General features: G+C 41.0%; 1 protein-coding gene across 1 annotated transcript in view; it reads right to left on the bottom strand.

The window, feature by feature from the left end:
- Window positions 1-208: 208 nt before the first annotated feature.
- LOC116398331 (cadherin-18-like) overlaps window positions 209-21,397 on the bottom strand; it is a 109,899-nt gene continuing 88,710 nt past the window's right edge. The window contains exons 9-12 of the mRNA XM_031874544.1: window positions 17,303-17,427; window positions 11,506-11,620; window positions 3,361-3,627; window positions 209-2,311 (exon numbers count right to left, since the gene is read on the bottom strand). Coding sequence (XP_031730404.1) covers window positions 1,641-2,311; window positions 3,361-3,627; window positions 11,506-11,620; window positions 17,303-17,427 — 1,178 coding nt within the window. The 3' untranslated portion in view covers window positions 209-1,640. The remainder of the gene's footprint in view (window positions 2,312-3,360; window positions 3,628-11,505; window positions 11,621-17,302; window positions 17,428-21,397) is intronic.

The raw sequence follows: 21,397 nt of genomic DNA, 5'->3' as shown, positions 1-21,397 counted from the left end.
TACTTAAAGAAGTATCCAAACCAATTAGGAACCTGGAATCAGTGGTTACAAACCAAAAAGTTGGACAACAATATTTCTTAGCATCTGCAGAAATGTGGACACAACACACAGCCAAACAGCACAGACTTGCAATGTGAGCAATGGAACAAACTTGAAAACTGTGTCTCACTGACTTCAATGTTGTCTCAGCCCCTTTTGATCCTCTGTAGGTGTGTAAACTTGTGTGTTCACATATGAGGGAAAGAAAATATATAACAATATCAAAGCCTCTGTTTATTTATAGCCTGTCCCCACGACCACTTACTTACTTCATTTGCCTACCAAACGATATCACACAAATGACACCGGTCAGGCCCATTTCTCCTTTTCAATTGTGCATCAGACTAATTGTGCATTAGACATTTTGTCTTTATTTAGTTTTAAAAATGGTTGTTGTTCCAATAATCAACAAGGGCCTGTCTCAGGGTCATCACGTTTGACTGAAATGTATAATAGAATATTCAGCTGTGATCATTCACAGTGGATGCATGTATAGTGAGAAGAGCGGCACACAGAGACAACTCCTCTGTACACCCCCACAACATATATCACAGGCTTGTTTAACATGGTCTCTGCAGCTAATGAAGAGTTCCTATGAAATAAGAGAAAAAGCTGCAGACGGACCAGCACAATTTTCAAAACAGTTGGGGGAGAATTATTTGGTTGATAGTGATTGTGGTGTACAAGTATAGTTTCTATTTATTATGGCTTCGGTTATGGATTGTTCAGTTCTAGCGGTGGATACGTTTTTTTAAAAAAGTTAAGTGGAGAAGTGACAAGTTTTAGGCTCAGAGCATGACCATGAAACAGTAGCTAACCTTCACTAATCCACATCTGGGAAGCTGATGCTTCAGGGTGCTGATGTTGCTATGCGCATGCAAACACTTACCTTAAAGAATGAGTCAATAATATGAATCAACCAATTAACAAGGGAGGGGCCTGTAGCTTTCTATGGCCTTTAGATCATCTGCAACTTATGCACTTTCCGCCATCAGCTTTCTCTAAATCTTTCTTTAATGATACCACATGTATCACTTACTTTTTTTTTATGAATAACAAATCAATTGAATCAATACAACTTAATTTCCCCCCTATTTCAAGACATTGGATGATTGGTTACGTGACCCTTCAACACTGGGTCATCGTACTTCAAGCCAATTTGGTATTCATCTCCAGGGTACCTGTGAAACAGTTTTGAAATGTTTCAGCAACAGTGAAGTTCAAGGCCAGAATCCTTTGGGCCAAGAAGTAGCTGTACCTTTTTTAACTAACACATCAAGCAGAGCAGAGGGAGAAAACCATATGCAAATTGACCTGTCATGTTAAAACCCTGGTCTTCCATCAGTATCGATTTTGTCCCTCGTTTCAGCAAAACACTAGGATGTGTTTGCCAAAGTCTCTCGTCAGCCTGTGTGTTCTTCTCTCCTGGTACACATACATGGCTTTTCTTATCCTCTGATTTGATATCACATTTTTTAATTGACAGTGTTTTTGCAGTAGTCATTTTGCATCCCTGCACCCAGGTTTAAATGGCACAAGTAAAATGCAATCTGTTTCAACAAATCTAGCCAAAGTTAAAAAAAACTCCCTATTAGTTATCTTTAGGTGTCAGGGTTAGATTGATCTGTAGCCAGTTGCTCCCCAACAATTCGTTCCAGTGTTTGCCTCTCTGGCTCCCAGTCTTCCAAGAAGGCATAGTTTAGTTCAGGCATTGCCGCAGTCAGGCCCAAAGAGCTGACTGACCCGGTCAAGGACCCCTGGCCTTCAAAGGCATATGTTTGAAGTGAGTCATACGGTGGCCCCCGTGTGTCAGAGTCTGCTTTGGCCTTCTTCTGCTGGATGATCCTCTGAATCATGTCCTGATCATCCAGGAGAAGCGAAGGCTCCGACTGGGTGATCTCTCGAGGAACGCAATCAATCACAAACCATGTAGTTTCTAGCTCTGGACTGTAGTTCCCATAATCCACCTCCTGGGTTTTACTCCTTCTTACCACCGTGATCCCCTCCTCGTCATCCTCAACCTTGTCATCCTCGTTCTCATTCTCTTCTCCGTATGGGCTTGGTCCGTAGCCAAGGTAGGTGTAGAACTTCCTTCGGTCTTCAGATGCTTGAGAATTTCGAAGTGCTGCAATGTCAAAGGCCTCTGTGTCTTCCTCCCCGCCTCCCTCGTCGTCGTAGGTGACCACGTTTTCTCGGATGTCCTCTTCAGAAAGAATCAAGGGCTCCTTGCTTGCTTTCTTATTTCGTAGCTGATTGAATATCATCACTAGGGCTGGAGGTAAAAGGGAAGAAAGAAAGGATTAAGAGGGAAAGAGACGTAAAATCGAAGAGTAAGAGAGACGTTCAAGGAAATTCAAATAACTTTTTCAATGACAAACTAAATGATTGATTTATCAAGTGGATTCAAAATACTCATATTTCATTATACCTAATATAACATGTATTTCCTTCATGGCAACCTTTTTTGGAGATAGTTCAAGACATGTGTCTTAGTATTCATTCTGTGTCGGAGCCAATCAATCAGCTTTCAATGTTTAGTTACTAAAAACTAATGTGGTACTCATTGACAAAGACCGATTGAGAAATCCTTTCAACATAAATAGTTTCACTTATAATATAAATAAAACAAAGGGTATGGGGGGTGGGCTTGGACAAGGCAATACAGTATTTGAAATAATAAAAGGACAAAATCAGATGTATCATATATTGTGATGTAATCAGGTATTTACGGAGGTGTGATGATTCACTTGAGAAAAATAGTTTGCGTCTTTTTTCTGAATTAACCTCAAAATCTTGAGAGAAACAAGCTCCTATTTACTCAGTAGTGGAACGTAAATGACTACATTTACTCAAGTACTGTATTCAATTACAACTTTGAGGTACTTGTACTTAACTGTTAACATTCACCGTTACACTGTTGTTATTTTGTTTGGTTTACATTTTTGCACTATTGTTTAGTTAGTTAATTAAAAAATATTTTTATTGTATATATTGTGGATTCTATATATATCTATATATAATATGTTTTACTCTGTTATTGTTATTGCTTTAGCTTTATCTTTAAATGTGGGATTAATAAAGTAATACATCTATCTTTCTACTGTACATTTTGCAAGCCAATAATGTTACTTGATACTTACGTGATAGTATTTCTATTTTGTGATAATGGGTAACCCTGATATTTAAAAAAATTATACATTGATATGTTAATAATACACGTGATTATATCGTGAAAAAGTCAAGCACCTCTTAAGTCATGCTTTTGTACAGTTTTGGGGAAATTCAAGGCAAAGATAGACAAAATGTCACACACATACTCACATAGTAATATGACAATACAAAGTAATATGGCCACAAAAGCCCCAGTGCCGAGACCAGCTGAGGACAGGAAGGCCTGGGCCAGACAGACGTTGCTGTTGCGCCCCCTGCTGTTCCTCTGACACACACACACCCTGAGAGAGAGTGTAGCAGTGCTGCTGAGAGGAGGCTCCCCACCATCAGCCACCACCAGCACCAGGCTGAAGAACTCCTGGTCTCTGTCCTGGCTGAAGCCCTCCTGCCGATGAGATATTATGCTGGCAGTGTTGTCTGCGAACAGTGAGGACAGGGTGGAGGACGGGAACAGAGAAATGTAAAACAGTGTTGAAGGTGAAGAAGACAACAAAAAAGCACTTTAAGACAGAGGACCTGCATCCGGTACCGTTACCTGGACCTCAATATCAGAACTCATCTACTATCGGTGTGATGTCAATTTAGCCTGTGGGGGCAACAGCAGATTTGTAGCCAGCAGATATCCGGATAGCAAATATCTGGGCCAAGACTTCCTCTCATTGTCATTCCTCTTCCCTGTCATAGGTTACAGTCCAAATAGCAACTTGAGGCAAGAGACTGAAGTTGGAGTTGAGAGACGACATCTACGACTGATGGGTTCTGAGATTGCATTTCAGCCTCTATGCTCTCCACACAGGCCCACGTGTAACCAATGCCCGCTCAGACGTGAATGGTCAAAACTTCTCAGAATACAAACGAAATCCAAAATACTTCCAATTCCAAAATCCTTGGTTTATAACCTTTTAACCTGTTCATTTAGATTACCTGAGCCCTGTATCTGCCTGACTGCACACTCAGTACTACTTCTGTTTGGACATTCATTGGTCATACTGAGTCATTATACAATTAATACAACAAAAGGGTTGAAGAACATAAAAGAAGAGCTGAGGGAAAATGGGAATTGGGGGTAATTCTCTGTAAAATGACACACCGTCTATTGATCTATTGCTAAACTTCAGGAACAATGTGTGCAGCATTAATACTTCTGAAACACAGCATGTTGTGACAAGCATAGCTTGTCTTCGCTTGTTCCGACAGCAGTCATCTCTGCTGCTTGGAGACTCAAGGCCATTCACTTGTGTCCTGGGTTACCTGACCAAGCGGATAGTGGACTCTGCAGGAACCTGGCCCCTGTATCCATTCAGAGGGATGATGTCAATGTGGTTCAATGCTGTAAACATCTGAGTGAACCTGGACAGCGAGAGTGGGCTGGAAACACGGGCCCTGTTCAAGAAGAGCCAGCACTACTTGCTGCTGAGGCTCTGGAACTTCAATGTCTGTAAGAAGATGCTGATTCTCCCAGTCGTTGGTCACCAGTGCTATCTTTTATGCTGCTATGCTTTGGGGATGGAGCGTGATTGGAGGAGTTGAGCTAGACTCTCTGGAAGCAGAGATGGAGAAGAGGATGCTGTCCATGTTGGTCAGCATCCTAAACAACGTCCCCCACCTCCTCCACAACATGCTGGTAAAGAAGAGGAGCGTCTTCAGCCAATGACTTATTACCCCAAAGTGTTCCAGCGAGCGGCAAAGGAGCTCATTCCTGCTGGTGGTCACCAAACTATTTAACTCACCCCCCCCTTTTTGCACTGTAGACATGAGTGGACATGGAGGCAGTAGAGGCCTGGACTTGCTAAATAGACTTTCTAATTACAATTTGTTATCAAATGAATCCTATATTATAACTATTTAACCCATAACTAATACATCCATTAATTTTGCACACCTTATGTGCACATAATGTGCACATGGTGTGCAAGCATGTGCACATAAGCCCATGCTTCAAATAATACCTTCTTCTTGCTCTCTTCTTTTTACCGTGTGGTTCGTTTGAGTACTGCTGCAGTGTGATGCGCTGTTCCCCCCAAAGATGAATACAATATCTATCTATCTATCTATCTTAGGAAACCTTGTAATGTTATTCTTCATTACAAAAACAATACAATAATTTAGACTGTAATAATATTAAATTTGGCATCATACGTAAGGGATATTAGACATATAATTTCATCACATACTGTTTGGAATGACACTTTCCCAAAAGTATTGAAGCATCAGTTAAAGCATCATCAGAACATGTTAACATGGGGATTAACTATTTGGATTAAGGCAACTCCCCACTTTTTTTGAAGTTACGTTAGTGATGTTTGTGACGTGTTTTCTGTACTTATGTGACATTATTTCCATTCTACGTAGCTTAGGTACTTTTTTTACAAAAAAACGTAATGTTTTTCCTAAACCTCAGTAGTTTTGTCTGCTAAACATAACCGCTGCTGTTTCACTGTAACCATTGAAAGCTAAAACTGTGTATCATGACACGCAGAATGTTCTGAGGATGACGTGCTGTTTGTACGCCTTCCCATGAGATCAGGTTAAACAAGCAGATGGGATCAAGTGAAAGGTAAAGAATGAAGTTTCATTTCTCTGTACGGTTCTTTCTTTAAAGCTGTCAGACACAAAATCACAGCCTTCCATTGGCAAAAACAAGCACTTTTAGTAGACGTAACATTGCAGGTGAGGAGCTGCCCTGAGTGATGACATTACAGCCCGTTTAGCGGCTGCCGTCTGCAGCATTCTACCTCAATACTGGACCCATGTTTTTAAAGTGTCCCCAAAAGTCACATAGATACAAAAACATGGGACAGTGGGTTCCAAGTTGAAAGTTACCCTTTAAGGATACATTCAGATTGTTAGGTATATATTCATTAGGGTATATTAAGTATCAAGTATTTACACAAAATGTTTGTTTTTTTTTGTCACAATTTTGTTATATATTCTGTTCTGTAAAGTTACAACCCGACATGTTAAAATGACCTCAGTTGTGTCCTCAATGGTATTTATAGCCACTGTGATATTCAAGGCATTAATTCTGATTATCATGAAAATGATAGTTAGAAAATAAATGGAGGCAGGGGATGAGAGAAGTAGAAGCTAAGCTGACAGAGATACAGCTGTTGAATATGTATGAATGTATCTTTACAAAGCACTGTACGTTCAATCTGCCCCGGTGAGCCACGATAAAGCATGTCAGCCAGCAGCCAGTGGCATGTATATATATATATATATATATATACAGTGTGTGCATGTCTCTCGATACGTGTGGACTTTGTAATGTATCCAGGGTATGCCCACGGGACTCAGCACAGCACAGAGGAATATCTTTATTTACATATAGTGTGCTTCCTGTTGTCGTGCATGGAGCTTCTGGGTGTGCAGACACACCAGTGCAAGCACACATACAGCAGCAGAGTCACAATGGTCCACTGCAGAGGGAGAAGCAACACTCAAAACTATGTCGATGTCTTTCTGTATCAATTTAGGCTTTTTAATGTGGTCACCGGGTCCTTTATTTGACTTTAAATTCAGTTTTAATCAAACCACAGGGACCATTAGGTATTGCGTGGTCCAAGCTGGCCAATCAGGTGCATTCACAGCTGTGGATCGTTAACCTTCAATCAGCCTTCTTCAACGGCTCAAAGAGCAAAATCAGCTTTAAAAGTATAGTTTCAAACACATTTTTCTTAACTTTTCCATAACATATGTTTATATGTTGTTTGTGGGCATCTGTTTTACATAACATGTCGTCTTGCCAGTTTCATTTTTTTATATATGTTGTAGAGCAATTTGCAACTATAGTTGTGGAAGTGCTAAAGAAGTGTATAGCAAAAACAAAAGGATTCATTAGTTTAATTCTGAGGGCATGTCAACATTGATGCATTACGGGCAACTGGATAAAAAATATGACATCCCATTAAGTCTAGTCAAAGTAGCTCAGTGTTTTCAGGATTCTGCTGGCTGACTGACACTCATAAAGGTTGGTGGGAGATTAGTAAATCTGCTTTTACTTCATCATTTAATTTGAGTGAAATCCCGTAATCAGAGGATCATGGAGACAGCGGTCATGGCAACCACAGCCTAGTTCTGCCCGAGGTGTCAAACCTTTAATAGGGAGTTTTTCTTGCTTCAGTGCCTGCTGATGGGGGAATGTCGAGTACGGTCAGACCTGCTCTATATCAAAAGTGTCTCGTGATAACTTCTCTTATGATTTTACATTTTCTAAATAGATTGAATTGAATTGTTTCTCTTTGAAGAAGTTCTGGTCTGGTCACATATGGATGTTAGTAGCACATATCGGTCTATTTAATCATCTGAGATTTTGTCATTGCATTCAGAAACTTGGGTCTGTTGCTGATTTATGAGTCAAATAGGAAATAATCAGAATCTAGGAACCCAACAGGGTTGTAGGACAGTTCAGTTGTATTCATTTATTTTTGTCCCAGCACATCCACTCCTACTTTGTTGAGGAACAAGTTGTTTACTGGGAGCAAGTAGAGAATGTCTGTCTTCTTAGTCCTAGTCCCGGAGAGACCTCATGTTTCTGTACTGTCTCTCTACTCCACTCCTGTCTTCAGAACAGGAAGCCCACATATATTTGAGTATAGTCTCGTTCTTCTACAAACAGTTGGACACTGCTCACAAGAGGGTGTCTGCAGATATTAGAGTACATTTGAATACCCTCTTAAGTTTCATTCTGTAGAAATGTAAGATCATTTTTGGTGGCACAAGATGGAGCCTTTCTAGTTTTTAGAAAGTTAGCGTTCTAACTTGAACCAACATGAGGTTAATATACATGTTTTTATGTATTCAGCTTCATAAATGTTAGATTGTCTGCGTCTACTGTGACATCATGGTGTGAATGACTGAGCACCTTTAAACTGACGGAGCAGCAGAAAGAAAGATCAGACAGAAAGAAACGCTTAAGATTCTGTACAAAGAGAGAGAATATAGATATGACAGAATACATTCATCAACATCAGAAAAGAAAGCATCGGGTATAAGTGCAGCTGGCTTTGCAGACGGACCACGTGTGGGTCTGCCGTCACTGGGAATAAGTATTTGGAGTTGCCTGTGGTGAACGGTGCAACCTGAAGCAACATTCAGGGGACTACCACGTCCAAGCAGCGCCAGGACAAAGGACGCAAAAGAGGAATTAACTATACCCAGCTGGGATGACGACACCAGCCTCAACAGGGCTTGTGGAAAGCATCATCTTGAGGATGAAATAGAAGTGGACTGAGGACTGGAACCAGTGCTCTGTGGAGATCATGAAAAGTGAGCTGCTTGTCCCGTGGTGAGTACCAGGACAAGGTATAAAGGAGAGGATGGGGGGTGGAGAGAGAATTCACATTCACAAAGTTCACGTAACTTAGAAAAATGAGCAGTTATTTAGTTTTGCATGTGTTTGTGAGTAAGTCATGTAGTGACTGCTATAGCGAAGAAATGTAGGGTCTATGACAAAACCCTGTATACTGTATGAAGAGAGAGTAAACACCGTCAAAGGTTCAATCAGTGACCAAAGTGACTGACTATATAACTGATGCTCATACTGACATTGTTTATCAAGATGCTTCTTAAGCTAATACATCATCTTACTTTACACACCATTGTTCAATGCTTGATACAAGATGACAACTCATTGGTATCATTTTAGTTTCAAATGAATGAATTGTAATTATCCATGTTGTTAAATTACTCATTAGAATGTTCTGATCAGCTTTACTCTATCGCCAGTAAATGGTAGAAGAGCTTCTTTTACCTCCACATATTCATCTCTGTCTTCATTTAAAATGTTTTATTCTCTTATCTCACTAACATGTTTTCAACAATGCTATCGCTGATTCTTTCCTGATTGATCCTATGAAGATGTAACTAGATGTTACTAAAGCCTCATACTGTATAAATTCATCTTTATTTTTTATTTTTTTACACATGATCAGGCTAATGAGATGAGCTGATGAGCTCAGTGTGGGAGCTGTTGATGTTTTGTCCACACTGTGCGGCTGCATTGTTATATGCACTACAACAAAGGATGTTGAAGAGGATAACGTGTTGGCGCTGGGAGAAGGCCAAAGGACACAAAGTGAATTAGTGAACAACAAATAATTGCTAAGGATTTGGAGGAGAGGTTTGCTGTCAACAGCGCTATCGATTCTCCTCTGACTGAGAACTGAGGAGGAGGAGGAGGGAGGAGTTAAGGAGCGAGAGGCAGAGAAAGAGGTGATGCACCAGGCACAATGACAGGAAACAACTGAAGAAGAGAAGAGATGGGAGTGGGAAGTTAAAGAAGGAGGGGACAAAGATGAGATAGGGGGTGTCTTGCATCCTTACAGAAAGGGAGAGGTACTTTGGAGTGCGTAATGGAGCGAGGAGAAAGACGGTGACAAACGACAGAGGAGGAAACAGGAAAGAGTGGGAAGAGAATTAAAGAGAAGTGAAAGGAGGGATGTAAGAAGGACATAATATATTACATAATACCATAGTTCTGACTGAATCAACATGATATATGAAGTTCAGCTGGCCCCGGGCCAACATCACAGCTGACCACAATCAGAAGGCTTAAACACCAGCAGCTGTTTAATGAATCTAAACTCCTCCCTAAAGTATCTTACTTTAGAAATATCATTAAAAGTCTCTCTCTCTCTCCACTGGTAGAACGCAGCTTTTTGCATTCAGATTGATTCAAAAGATCGTTAGAAGAACACTAAACAACACAAGCAGCTGTTGAACTACTTCAAACCGGACTTGTTTAGAGCAGTAGGCACAAGTGAGCCACTCCGCTCACACATCTGTGGCTGGACTGGAGACGGATCGTCGGGATGCTACTGAACAGAAACGTGACACAGCTGAATCCAGCTGTCAAGTGTTACCACAGGAAGTGTGTCACCTTTCACGAATAAAAGATGAACACGAAAGAAATATGTTTGGCTGTCATCTGACAATGTGTATGGACCGCAGTGTTGGCCTGCTGCAGTTGAACTGTTGTTCATTTAGACAAAGACAGAGATATGTAAAGTAGGTTTTACACACAATCCATTCAACTTGGTTTAATACCAACAGAGGTTTCCTTTTACCAGCAGAGTTACCGCATTATTTCTAAGCAGTCAGCTGTTAGGTATGTGGACAGTGTTTACCATAGGCTGACATTTACAGAATAAAGATATCTGCCGGCTGTGATTGGTTGTTCCTCGTCACATGACATGCAGTGTGTGCGTTGATGTATTCCAAAAGTTTAATGTTTATCTCAGGGCGCAGCCATTACACCCTGACTGGCTTTTGATATTTGGTTGACAGTGAAGTGAAAATCGTCTGTAATATCTTACATCTCATATGTCACAAGCATTAGGATATTTGCTCAGGAAAAAAACATGCAATGCAGCTGTCAACCAGGCTTGCTTTGTTTTCTGTGGAAGCACAAGTAAACAAGGACACAAACTGCTTGTAGCATTTGGCTCACAGACTGCGGTCCAAACTCCCTTTTCTCACTGTGTCTCATTACTGAGATTGCTGTCAACTCTGCTCAGTCCTGTATCCGCCTCAGGGCAACACCAGGAGAAACGAGAGAAACGTTGGAAGATGGAAATAACATAGGGGGGGATACCTGATCCCCCAAAAGCAAAGGAGACAAGACTTTGTGGTAATGATGCCAGCAGAATGTGTTGTACAGGTAGAAACCACAGACCCCGTGCTTCATTATGATCCAGTCTTTGAGTTTACTGGAGCTCTTATATCAGACATGACATGTAGCCAGGTGGAGAAATGCAGCAATTCCCCTCAACAGTGCTGTTACCTTTGGGGTCCCACTTTGAGCACAATGCATTTTGTAGAACAGTGCAGAGGCTATGCATGTATTAGGAGGTATGGATACTGTGCTCTGCAAGATGGGCACTTTCGCTGAAAACATCTTTAGTATTCTGTGATGCTGGGATCTTGGAGCATGAGCTTCAGAGACTTCTGATCACAGATGAATTTCATGAAAGTATTTACTGATAAGGCTCCTCTATCTGTGTTGAGATTACAGAGGAGCCAGTGGGGCCTAGGCTTCCCCACAGACACCGTAGCTCCCCTGAAAGCAACATCATTGTAGATGATGGTTTTGGTTTCATACAGAAAAAGTCTGCAGTGACCTGAAGCACGAGATACAAAGTGTAGCGCTTACTTGTTTATCATTTAACTGAAACCACAATCGACTGAAACCCTAAACTTCACCACATGCAGGACTGATGATATACTGTATATATATATATATATATATATATATATATATATATACACAACGTGTGTGCTCACTCAAAGTCTTACCTCCGTTGTCCTTCACAGTAAAATTTGGAGTGGCTGGAAGCCCAGCAGGCACATAGTAGGAAAACCTTCCATTTGCAAAGTTGTCAAGATCTGCTGCTCGGATGGTCTGAATCACCTGATGGAGAAAAGCAGAGGAGATGTGAAGGAATGAAGAAAGAAGAAGAAGAAGAACAAAGGCTACCAAGAAATGCAGGTAAGAGATGAAGAAAGTGAACAGAAACAATTAGATACTGAGGGAAACAAAGCCGGCAAGATTATAAAGAAACAAAGGCTGAGTACTAAGTACTTGTTTGAATTCGTCAATGTCCTCAGCCTGTCAGTCAGTGACAAATTGTGACCTATTGCGATTCTTACAATCCATAACACAGAATCATACGCGACAACCTTCATTAGCATTCAATGTGTTTAAGTCCCTGCTTTAATGTGGTTAGCTAAATAGCTGTTAATGTTGCTGCCAACTGCAAGAAACATCATCGGTTAAAGTCAATCAATTTTCTTTTCTGCTTAATTATGAATCTCACTGCATTTCTTGGGCAGATCTGCCCTGTGAGCTGAGGCAGAGACCACTGGTTAAAGGTTAGGCATTGACCTCCAGTAGTTAGCGTCAGGATAGCCCATTGGTCAGGATAGCCCATTGGTCAGGATATAGGTCCTGAATAAATCCGGTTACCGGTACCTCAGCGAGCACGGACGCCTGGCCAATCCCACCACTTGAATTCCACTAAATTCAGGTGGAATGGAGTTTTTTTCGCCTGGGCGTTGTTAAGGTGTGACCATGTCATTAGTCAGCTAATTAAAGTCGATAGACTGGCAACCTCTGTGTAGTGTTGAATGGCAAACACTATAGCAGGAGAAACATCAACATTTGGTGACACTTCTTACCAAAACAAATTCAATGTAAGATTTCTTTAATTTTGTGTCATTTATAAGACTCCAAAGCTACAGCTGCATACACATACAGCAGCTCCTATGTGCTATGTTTTTAATGTTGATGATTTGCTGCATATATTCTTTCGGAGCTCCCTAAACAGCTGAGACTTATCAACCAAATCTCACTGTTAGAGAGCGTCTTCAAGGAAACAGCAGCTTGGATTTGTTAACATTAACACTCCACTGGTGTCTCCCACATTTACTGTATATATACAGTACGTCATGTGTCAGGAAACTCAACCCTGCCCACATATTAGATTGTTTTCCTCTCTTTATAACAGCCCTAATGCACAGGTCTTATGACTGCACGGAGAGCTGTGGGAGTCAGGACTGCTTGCTCACTTTACCTGGCATGGCTTTGATGCATACAGTATATTAATATAAAAGGAAAATGGAATAGTAGCATACAGACACAGACCAACCAAAATAGTAAAAACACCCCTACGTGCAAAGTGCCACCATCCATTTTATGCAACGTGTCAAGTCAAGCTATTAACAATCATGATAAAATAGAAAATGAATTCACGGAGCACAGCAGGTGAACAATTTTTTGCATTGACTAATTTAGTTGTGAATTAACAATATTAAATATGAAATGTATGTTTGTGTAATTCTGCTTTTTCAAGTACATAAGCGTGTCAGCGCTAAACAAAAGTCTGGCTTCACTCCTTTACACACCGGGGGTGACTGAGTCTGCTTCTAAATCTGCCTTCTACCTTGGCTGTCATGCTATGTCGGGGGTGGGAGGTGTTTTCCATGATGGCCAGCAGTTTTACCAGCATCCTGCCCTCTGCCAGCTCCCCCAGGGTGTCCAGCTTGGAGCCAAGGAGAGACCCAGCCTTCTGTTTGACTTTATTCAGTCTGCCTCAGCACACCACAGAAGACGGTACTCGCAGCGGCCCTTCTTGTAGATGGCCTCGGTGTTGGTGGATCATTCTAGTTTGTCTAGAGTTGGACGCCCAGGTACTTGAATGATGTGACAATCTCCACGTTTCGCCCTCTGATGCGGACTGCAGATGATGGGGCCTTCCTCTTCCCAGAATCCACCACAATCTCCTTTCGTTTTGACCACAGTCAACTCCAAGTGGTTCTGTTGCTTTGTTAGTTCTGTGTCTTTTTCGTTGGTTTACACTACGATTGAGTTTGAGCTGGGATTTTGTCAGTGTTCCATTGACAAGTTGGAGGGGAGTACTATGGAAATCTTGAACTCATTGCAGAAAAGTTTGACATTTCTATCAGTAGGCTAGGCAAGGAACGGGGCTCAAAGATCAGCTGTGGTCTGCCTTAGTAGAGCATGGATTGTTGTCAGCTGGTGTGGGCGTGGCTACATCTCCTTAATCTGAAGAGGCAGGTTTTGCCGAACAGTTGAAAAAGCTTTAGCTGTAGATCTAAAAGAGGGTTAAAGCTTTGGGAGATTTTAATTCCTTGGTGCTTATGGAAGAGTTTAAAAACTGTACCTGAGAGAGCTGCAAGCTGTTAAGATGTCTGACGCTGCAGTTCTTGCAGATGAATATGTACTCACTCATAAGCCTGTGCTTGGTGAAGAAGAATCTCTCTAAAAAAACAATACAACAGTACATCACTCGAAAATTGATTTCTGTACTTAGACGTGAAATATGTCTCAGTACAGAAGATAAAGACTCTGGAACTTTCAAATCACTGTGACTTTAAGTGTCCATGATGACTCCATGTCATACTCTATTCAGATATACAATTCATTTGAGTAACCTTCAGCAATATCCACCATTAAATCCATTCTACTCTCCGAAAATTTGATACAAACACAATTACCCTCTATGAAATTCAAGTCTGCTGGCACAGTGGAACACTGCCATGCAAGACCACTGCAGTAAGAAGTGTCTTGCACGACAGTGAGAGCTGATGCCATATGGTGGACAGCTAGGAGAGACATGTCCATATCTTCTTCTCTGAATAACACAGATGAACAAAGACCCATTAACATCTGCTTTCACAGTCACAGCTCAATGACAAGTAATAAAGACGTCACCATGAATATGAATGTGTTTCCATAAATCTATACCTGACAAATATCTATATGTAATCTTTGACAGTCAGAATACAGTGTACATGTTTCTAGCATGCAAAAAGCAAGTGCTGCCGTGTATTCTGAGCCCTCTGGGTCCTATCTGCCACTCATCTCCATGCATTCATCACAGCCAACGAGGAGTGAGTATCACACCTATTGTATTCCCCCGAAATCTTACCAGCCAGTCTCATGGTTTTGAAATCAATATTGCAAATGTGGTTCACAACTGAGTTCCCAAATGTAGCAGAATAAATTGTCGTGCCGGATGGACGTGCCATGCATGAACATTTCTTGGTAACAATTTATTGCAATGCCAGGAAGATGAAGAAAAATAGAATCCTCCTTCGACATTAACTGTGCTAGCATGTGTTGTCTGTTGCCTGAAGCCAATCTAAATGATTACCCAGTAATTTGTGTACACTCACACACTTAAATTTGCATAAAAAACAGAGAAAGTGGTCGGCAGATAATAAGGGAGAGTAATACCTATAATACGACAGAGGGAGTGTGTGTGATGTGTGATCTCTGTGAGTGAATGTGGGGTGTGGGGACAGTCATTGGCTGTGATGCAGATCTGTGTGCTGGCCCTGCTGTCTAGCACAGAGGCTTGCAGTGAATTTAATATGATTGTCTCTGCTGCTATCTGGACCCGGCAGCGGAAACATCAGCACGCTCCGCACTCTGAATAATTTATGGGTTCAAGAAGCTGCAAAGTCGACAGCTCAGCTGATAAATCCTCCACTGATCTTGTCAGACACACAACAAAAAAGGCGACAGATCAACATGAATGGATGTGCATGCCAGCCTTTGCATGTGAGAGAGAGAGAGAGAGAGAGAGAGAGAGAGAGAGAGACTGTGCATTCATCCATGTGTTCAGTGGTGTATATAGTTGTGTTTGTGTTTGAGAGCTGAACAGGAGTTTATTTTCACATTTTAAGAATAATTGGCATCTGCTTTGGCCATTAAGTTTGGATTTTTCCACGATATGCAACAACTGTGTCAGACCTTAAAGTTGGCAGCATGTCTCTGAAGCTGACTTTAAATATAATCTTAAAAGATGCATTCAGTCATGCAGCTTGTAATTTTGTACAATTAGAGGGTAAGTTTGCCGTTATTCCATATTCTATTTATTGTCAACAAATGCCAACAAATGACCCAAACCGACAATGTGTCAGACAATCTCTGACCTCCCTTCTCTGACCCTCCCTCTTGCCCCATTCCCACTTCCTTAAACCCTTCACTCGTCCACCTGTCCCAGTGCGGTAGAAATTCATTCGACATGAATGACTGTGATTAGTACCTGGGTAGGTAACCTCAGATTCTTACACACGTGAAGACCTTGCAGATGACAGGCAGATCATATTCTGGCAACCCCAACGCTGGTGCTGATGAGAGCAGCCCTCAAGAATACAGATGCCATGTTTTCAGTTCATTTGAACATTTTCAGGTGCAGTGTAGCCATAAATCAGGTGGCTGCAGTGCCCAAGAAGCTTCACGTCCATGTCCCAACATGTCACCATAGTAGAGGACCGTGGGCTGACAGAATTGCAGCTTGGCAAGAGATGCTCTGTGACCTCTTTCAGCCCAACATTCCAAGAGGAGAATGGAGTCTGTGCCTCCTCAGAAGCAACGTGTCAAGACGCTCTTTCTTTACCTCTGCCATATATAGTACAACTCATACTGACTATCTGGATGCAATGGAATTAGCTTCAGTCAAGATTGAGTTGAGAAAAATGAGCAATCCCATTTCAAGCTTAAGATCCTGAATAAAGCACCATTGTCTACCTCTGTTGGCTGTAGGGATAGAGAGAATAGGTGTATCATAGAGAGAATAGGTGTATCATAGAGAGAATAGGTGTATCATAGAGAGAATAGGTGTATCATAGAGAGAATAAGTGTATCAAAAGTAGGCACTAATACACCTTGTTCGTGAAGACAATGGTACAAATATGAAAATGGCTCTACAACTGCAAGTCCCTGTAGTTTTTAAGAAACATTCTGGCTGTTGATTTAACAGATCAGAGATTCTATCCTTTCAGCAATGGAAGAAGTATTCACATCCGTAATTAATGCGTATGTTGCATTTTAACTCTTTTATATACTGTTAGCTAATTTAATCCAGAGCAATACATCGTATTCCTGCTGTCCTGGGAGAACCACGTATCTGTGACAATCTCTGGTTTTAGTTTCTGTCAGTTCTTTGCCTCATGTGTCCCATGTACACCATTAACTAGTGTTAGCACATCTATGCTAGTTACTGAAGGTATACTGAATGTATTTTAATGACTTTAACAGTGAATAAACACCTACTGGGCTTTACAGGAACAGTGATGTGATGGTTCATCTTTACACTGTGATCTGTGTAGCTCACTGGATATTTCCTTAAAAATAATATTTTAGGCCCTTCTGTCTGTTTTTCTCTGAAATTTAATTAAATTAAAAAAATGTGATAGTTATTCAGATAGTGCAGTTAGTGACAGTGTGGCTCCATGGTAGCTCTGACCGATTGACAGCGTAGCAGTGGGAAACGGGGCTTAGCCAAAGCTCAATTGGTACAAAAGATTGAGCAGTTTCACTCAACTTTGGACATTTTGAATAATATGTTTAACATATAATAAATATATTAACTAATAACTACACAAATAACTAATTAACCAATGAAAATGAAGAAACGCAATGTTGAGTAAATTAATCTGTTTGCTCAGCGGGATCGCTCAGCCCCACTCCAGATGGGCCCAAAATTCAGCTGGGCCTGCCTGCAAACCCCAAACCCACAGACTTGTACTTTAGTTCTCCTAGGCTAGAGCATAAGCAACCAACCTGTCCATTTTTGGTGCTCTCACACACTATAACAGCACTGTTGCTCCCAGAGATGGCTGGAATGTTGTCATTGACGTCCAGGACCTGGATGGTGACTGGAACGTGACTCACCATACGAGGGTTATCTGAAAATGTACACAAGAAACAGGTTTAAATTGCTACAGTATCTTGGTATTTCCAAAGAAAAGACAGATTATTTGTTTTTCCAACTGACAGAGTAGCACCATTGGTTTTATATTTGGCCTGTCCATAAGAAATATACTGTGCTGAACAAGTAGAGTTCAAACCGGTTCGTTATTTTTTTATTTACTGGTTTGTTCTTCAGCAAGTTGCAGAACACATACTGCAAGTGTGCAACATCTAACTATAAAGCAAGGAATCTGTGTCTGTGAACTTCACACGGTGTTTAGCTGGGGACCAAAGGGAGTGCAGTGTCAGATTTAGTGCAATTTTGACATGCGGCGCGTTCAATATTAATAAACTTTGAATAAACCAGCACACAGCGCTCTGTGTAACAGCGGGGGCGGAGCTTCAGGGCTCTGAATTCCAGCACGTCTCTCATCGACTGCAGTTCACTGCTGCTGGATGTTGGATTTAGCCTGCTAACGCTACATGCATGCTGGGTAGCAACCAAACTTTTATCCTCTTCCCTGGAGTCAACGAGAAAGAGCAGGTAGCCTTCAGGAACATCATCACTCTGCTGTTGCACCTCACACTTAGTACGTTCGCCATACTAATTTATAACACTAACAACGTTGCTGCCGGAAAAATAACTCCACCCGGGTTCGCCGCCTGTTCCTGTGAGTCGCTCAGCTGTCTTTGGAATATTAAGTAGGATTTTACCTGCAGACAGTTCACACCATGGTTTCACTAAAGCAGTGGTTCTCAAACTGTGGGGCGCGCCCCTCTAGTGGGGCGCAGTGGTATTACAGGTGGGGCGCAGGGGGAAATGCAGAATCTTTTTAATTTTTTTAATTTAATTTAAGTAATTAATAAATACATGGCGAAATGCCTGTACTTTCATGTAAATGTTTACGTTACGCCGTTAACAGGTTACGCTTGCGCATGCGCAACGGCCATGATCCTTGGCGACTCACATGTGTGCCTTAGTGTTCCAAATGTAGAGACATTTGGCATGCGGGAACAGAAAAGCAACCGCAAGCGACGCATCCGAGACGAACAGCAAGCAGCCAAGAAGAAAATGTGATGACGCCTATCTTGCTCTGGGTTTCACAGTGAACGCGGTAGGAGATGAGAGACCAGTCTGTGCTTTATGTCTGAAAACTCTAGCTGCGGATAGTATGAAACTTGTTTTGTTTAGTTTTTCACAGGTTGCACTTTATTGTTATCTTGAAAAGATGTTTAGTGCAAAACAGGTTAATTGCAGCCAATTGCAATAAGCTATTTTTTGCCAAATTGTAGTTCTTTTTTGCACAGATATAACTTTATTTGCATTGTTCGAACAAAGTGATTGCACATTTTATTTGTTTTTGTCTGATGGAGCAATCTGGTTTACTTAAAAGTGATTGCAATTTTCTTTATTCTATTATTTGAAAAAGCACAGACGGAGGAGTCACAAAATGTTATTTCAATAAAAATTAAACATAGACCATTTTGTAACAATTTTGTTTGGGCGGTGGGGCATGAACATTTTTCTTCTTCCAAAGTGGGGCGCGACAGAAAAAGTTTGAGAACCACTGCTTTAAAGGATGCAAAGCGAGGGGCGGACCGTTTTAAAATCCCCCCAACAGCTCTCACATCTCCCATAACGATGCAGCAAGGTTCTGGCAGGCGCTTTTTAAAACACATATCGGGAATCTAAACAAGTACTTTCTCACATAAAAATGTATTAAAACTAAATAATGCTTTTATTAACATTACTCACAACCTTTCTGTGAAGTAATACTGTTAACTATTAGTAACCTGAATGATAATGTTGCTATGTGTCTTTTACTAAATTTACTAAAAAAAATAGATAACAACAAACACCATTTAAATGCAACCAAGATATGCATACATATATATCTTGGTTTCAGGTTGTTTGTCATGTCCACCTTTACTTTCGGAGCAGAAAATCCCACGCCAAATATAATTGTATTGCTGTGTGATTTATAGTAAAAGGTCAATAAATGAAAAAGTATAAATCAATAACTGTCCTTTCTCACCATCCAGATCTCATCTGTTAATTCTCCCTCCCTTTTTCCTTGTGCTATTGCATCTAATATTTCTCAATGCAGGCAGTGTGGGGGTCTGTAGCTTTCATTTGTCTGTTCATTCATCTGTCACATTCCATGTCTCACACACCACTGATCACAGCTTGATGGCACAGTGGAGTTGACCACAACACTGCCATGACAAGGACTTTATTATCAAATGATGTGGATATTTTATACACTTTAGTTTAGCCTAATAGAATTCTGCATGTAACCTCTGGAGGGTGTAGGTATTAATGTTCAATTTTTGAAAAAAAAGATGCACTGTTTGGCAAGTCTGATGCCAGAAGCGAAATAAAAGAGCTGCTGTAGACCAATGTATTCTCAGTGGATTAGGATTAGATTTTGTTCCTTGATCACGATGGCCAGATGTAGCTGTATAGGGACACTGGGGCAAAGACAAAATGCTGATGGCTCCAAAAATAAATAAATAAATAAATGCACTTGAGGATAAAGATATGAAAATATTTCCGGTTTAGATTTTCCGGTGGCGCTGCTCTACTTGCGACGTGGGTTTGCGATCTACTATATTTGTTTGTTTGTGTCTGATAGCCTATTGTCTGACTACAGTACGTCCTCGTACTTTTACTTTTGTGTAAGCGTGCTAAATTCACATGGCAACGATTACGCAATACGTCTGTCTGGCACTGATCATATGGGGACTTTGTACGCTGTGCCAAACATCACCTGCCGGCATGGAGGCTCAGCTGCCCATCACCTATACCAGAGACGCAGTCCTAGCGCTTCGCTCTGCCAGATCGATTTCCATGGACCTGGCGGGCGCGGAGTAGGACCGCGTGGAGTACGACGGTGAAATAGGCAATGGTACTGTGTAATGCGAGATCACTGCGAGGCAAAATAGAGAAACTTCAAAACAATAAACCATTTCAAACTAAAGAACTAAAGGAATGCATTAATAGGAAAAAGGTAGCTAACTGGAACTGAATTTGGCATTTTAAATAAAACCTGAACAAAAAAAGAAAACACTTTGGAAAAGTTGAATAAAAGTACTGAAAGAAGTTCCATTGAAAAATAAAATTGAGGCATTAAATAACCAGCGCCTCTGATAAAGAATGAATGTAACACACTTTGATATGTTTTGCGTTCTTATGTGTTTTTTCTTCACGTCAGTCTTTTTTAATTGTTGTTTTTAAGTTAATTCATATTTTTTATTATTTAAATAACTGTTACTTTGTGAAAGGGAAGACATTTATTGTACAGACCCTTTAGAAGAGAGCACTGTTGCTTTAAGAAACATGTGCTTGTGCTTAACTGTGGGATTTGTTAATACAATTTGCAAAACGAAGATGGACTTGTTTTTGGACAGTTCATTTTCAGGTTGCAACATTGAGGGAGCATTTCTCTGCTGTTATAAACAGGCTACGTTCGACCCTTCACACAATAAGAACTAAAGCGTAGAGTTCTTGGATGAACTTGGTTAGACGTCCAATCTGTAGTCCTGGCGTCTTTTTTCATACTCTATCCTGTCCTTATCTCTCTCATCTTTTCCCTCCCCGTCATCTCTCCTCGTCTAAATCTCTCTTGCTGTGCTGTGCTCCTCTCAGCTCATCCCATCAGAGAAGGCTTATAGAGTGTATCAGGAGAGGCATTTCTGATCAGACCTAAGGGTAATGGGCAGGGCTGAAGGTCAGATACTCTATCAGAAAAAGTCACTCTTCTCTCTGCTTCTTTCACTTTTTATCCAGTCTCACCTGCAGACAGAATGAAGTTGAAGTTTGCTCTTAAACCTCTGTGCTATAAAACTCTGTAAAGCACATCCAGAACTCTGTGATGACATTAATAATGAGAGAGAGAGACAAGGAGACCTGCAGGTGCACACACACACACACACACACACACACACACACACACACACACACAC

The sequence above is a fragment of the Anarrhichthys ocellatus genome, unplaced genomic scaffold (genome assembly GCF_004355925.1).
Source record: "Anarrhichthys ocellatus isolate YVR2014 unplaced genomic scaffold, GSC_Weel_1.0 scaffold82, whole genome shotgun sequence".
Taxonomy (NCBI): domain Eukaryota; kingdom Metazoa; phylum Chordata; class Actinopteri; order Perciformes; family Anarhichadidae; genus Anarrhichthys; species Anarrhichthys ocellatus.
Note: the sequence above shows the minus strand (reverse complement) of the source record. Positions and strands in the feature narration are given on the sequence as shown.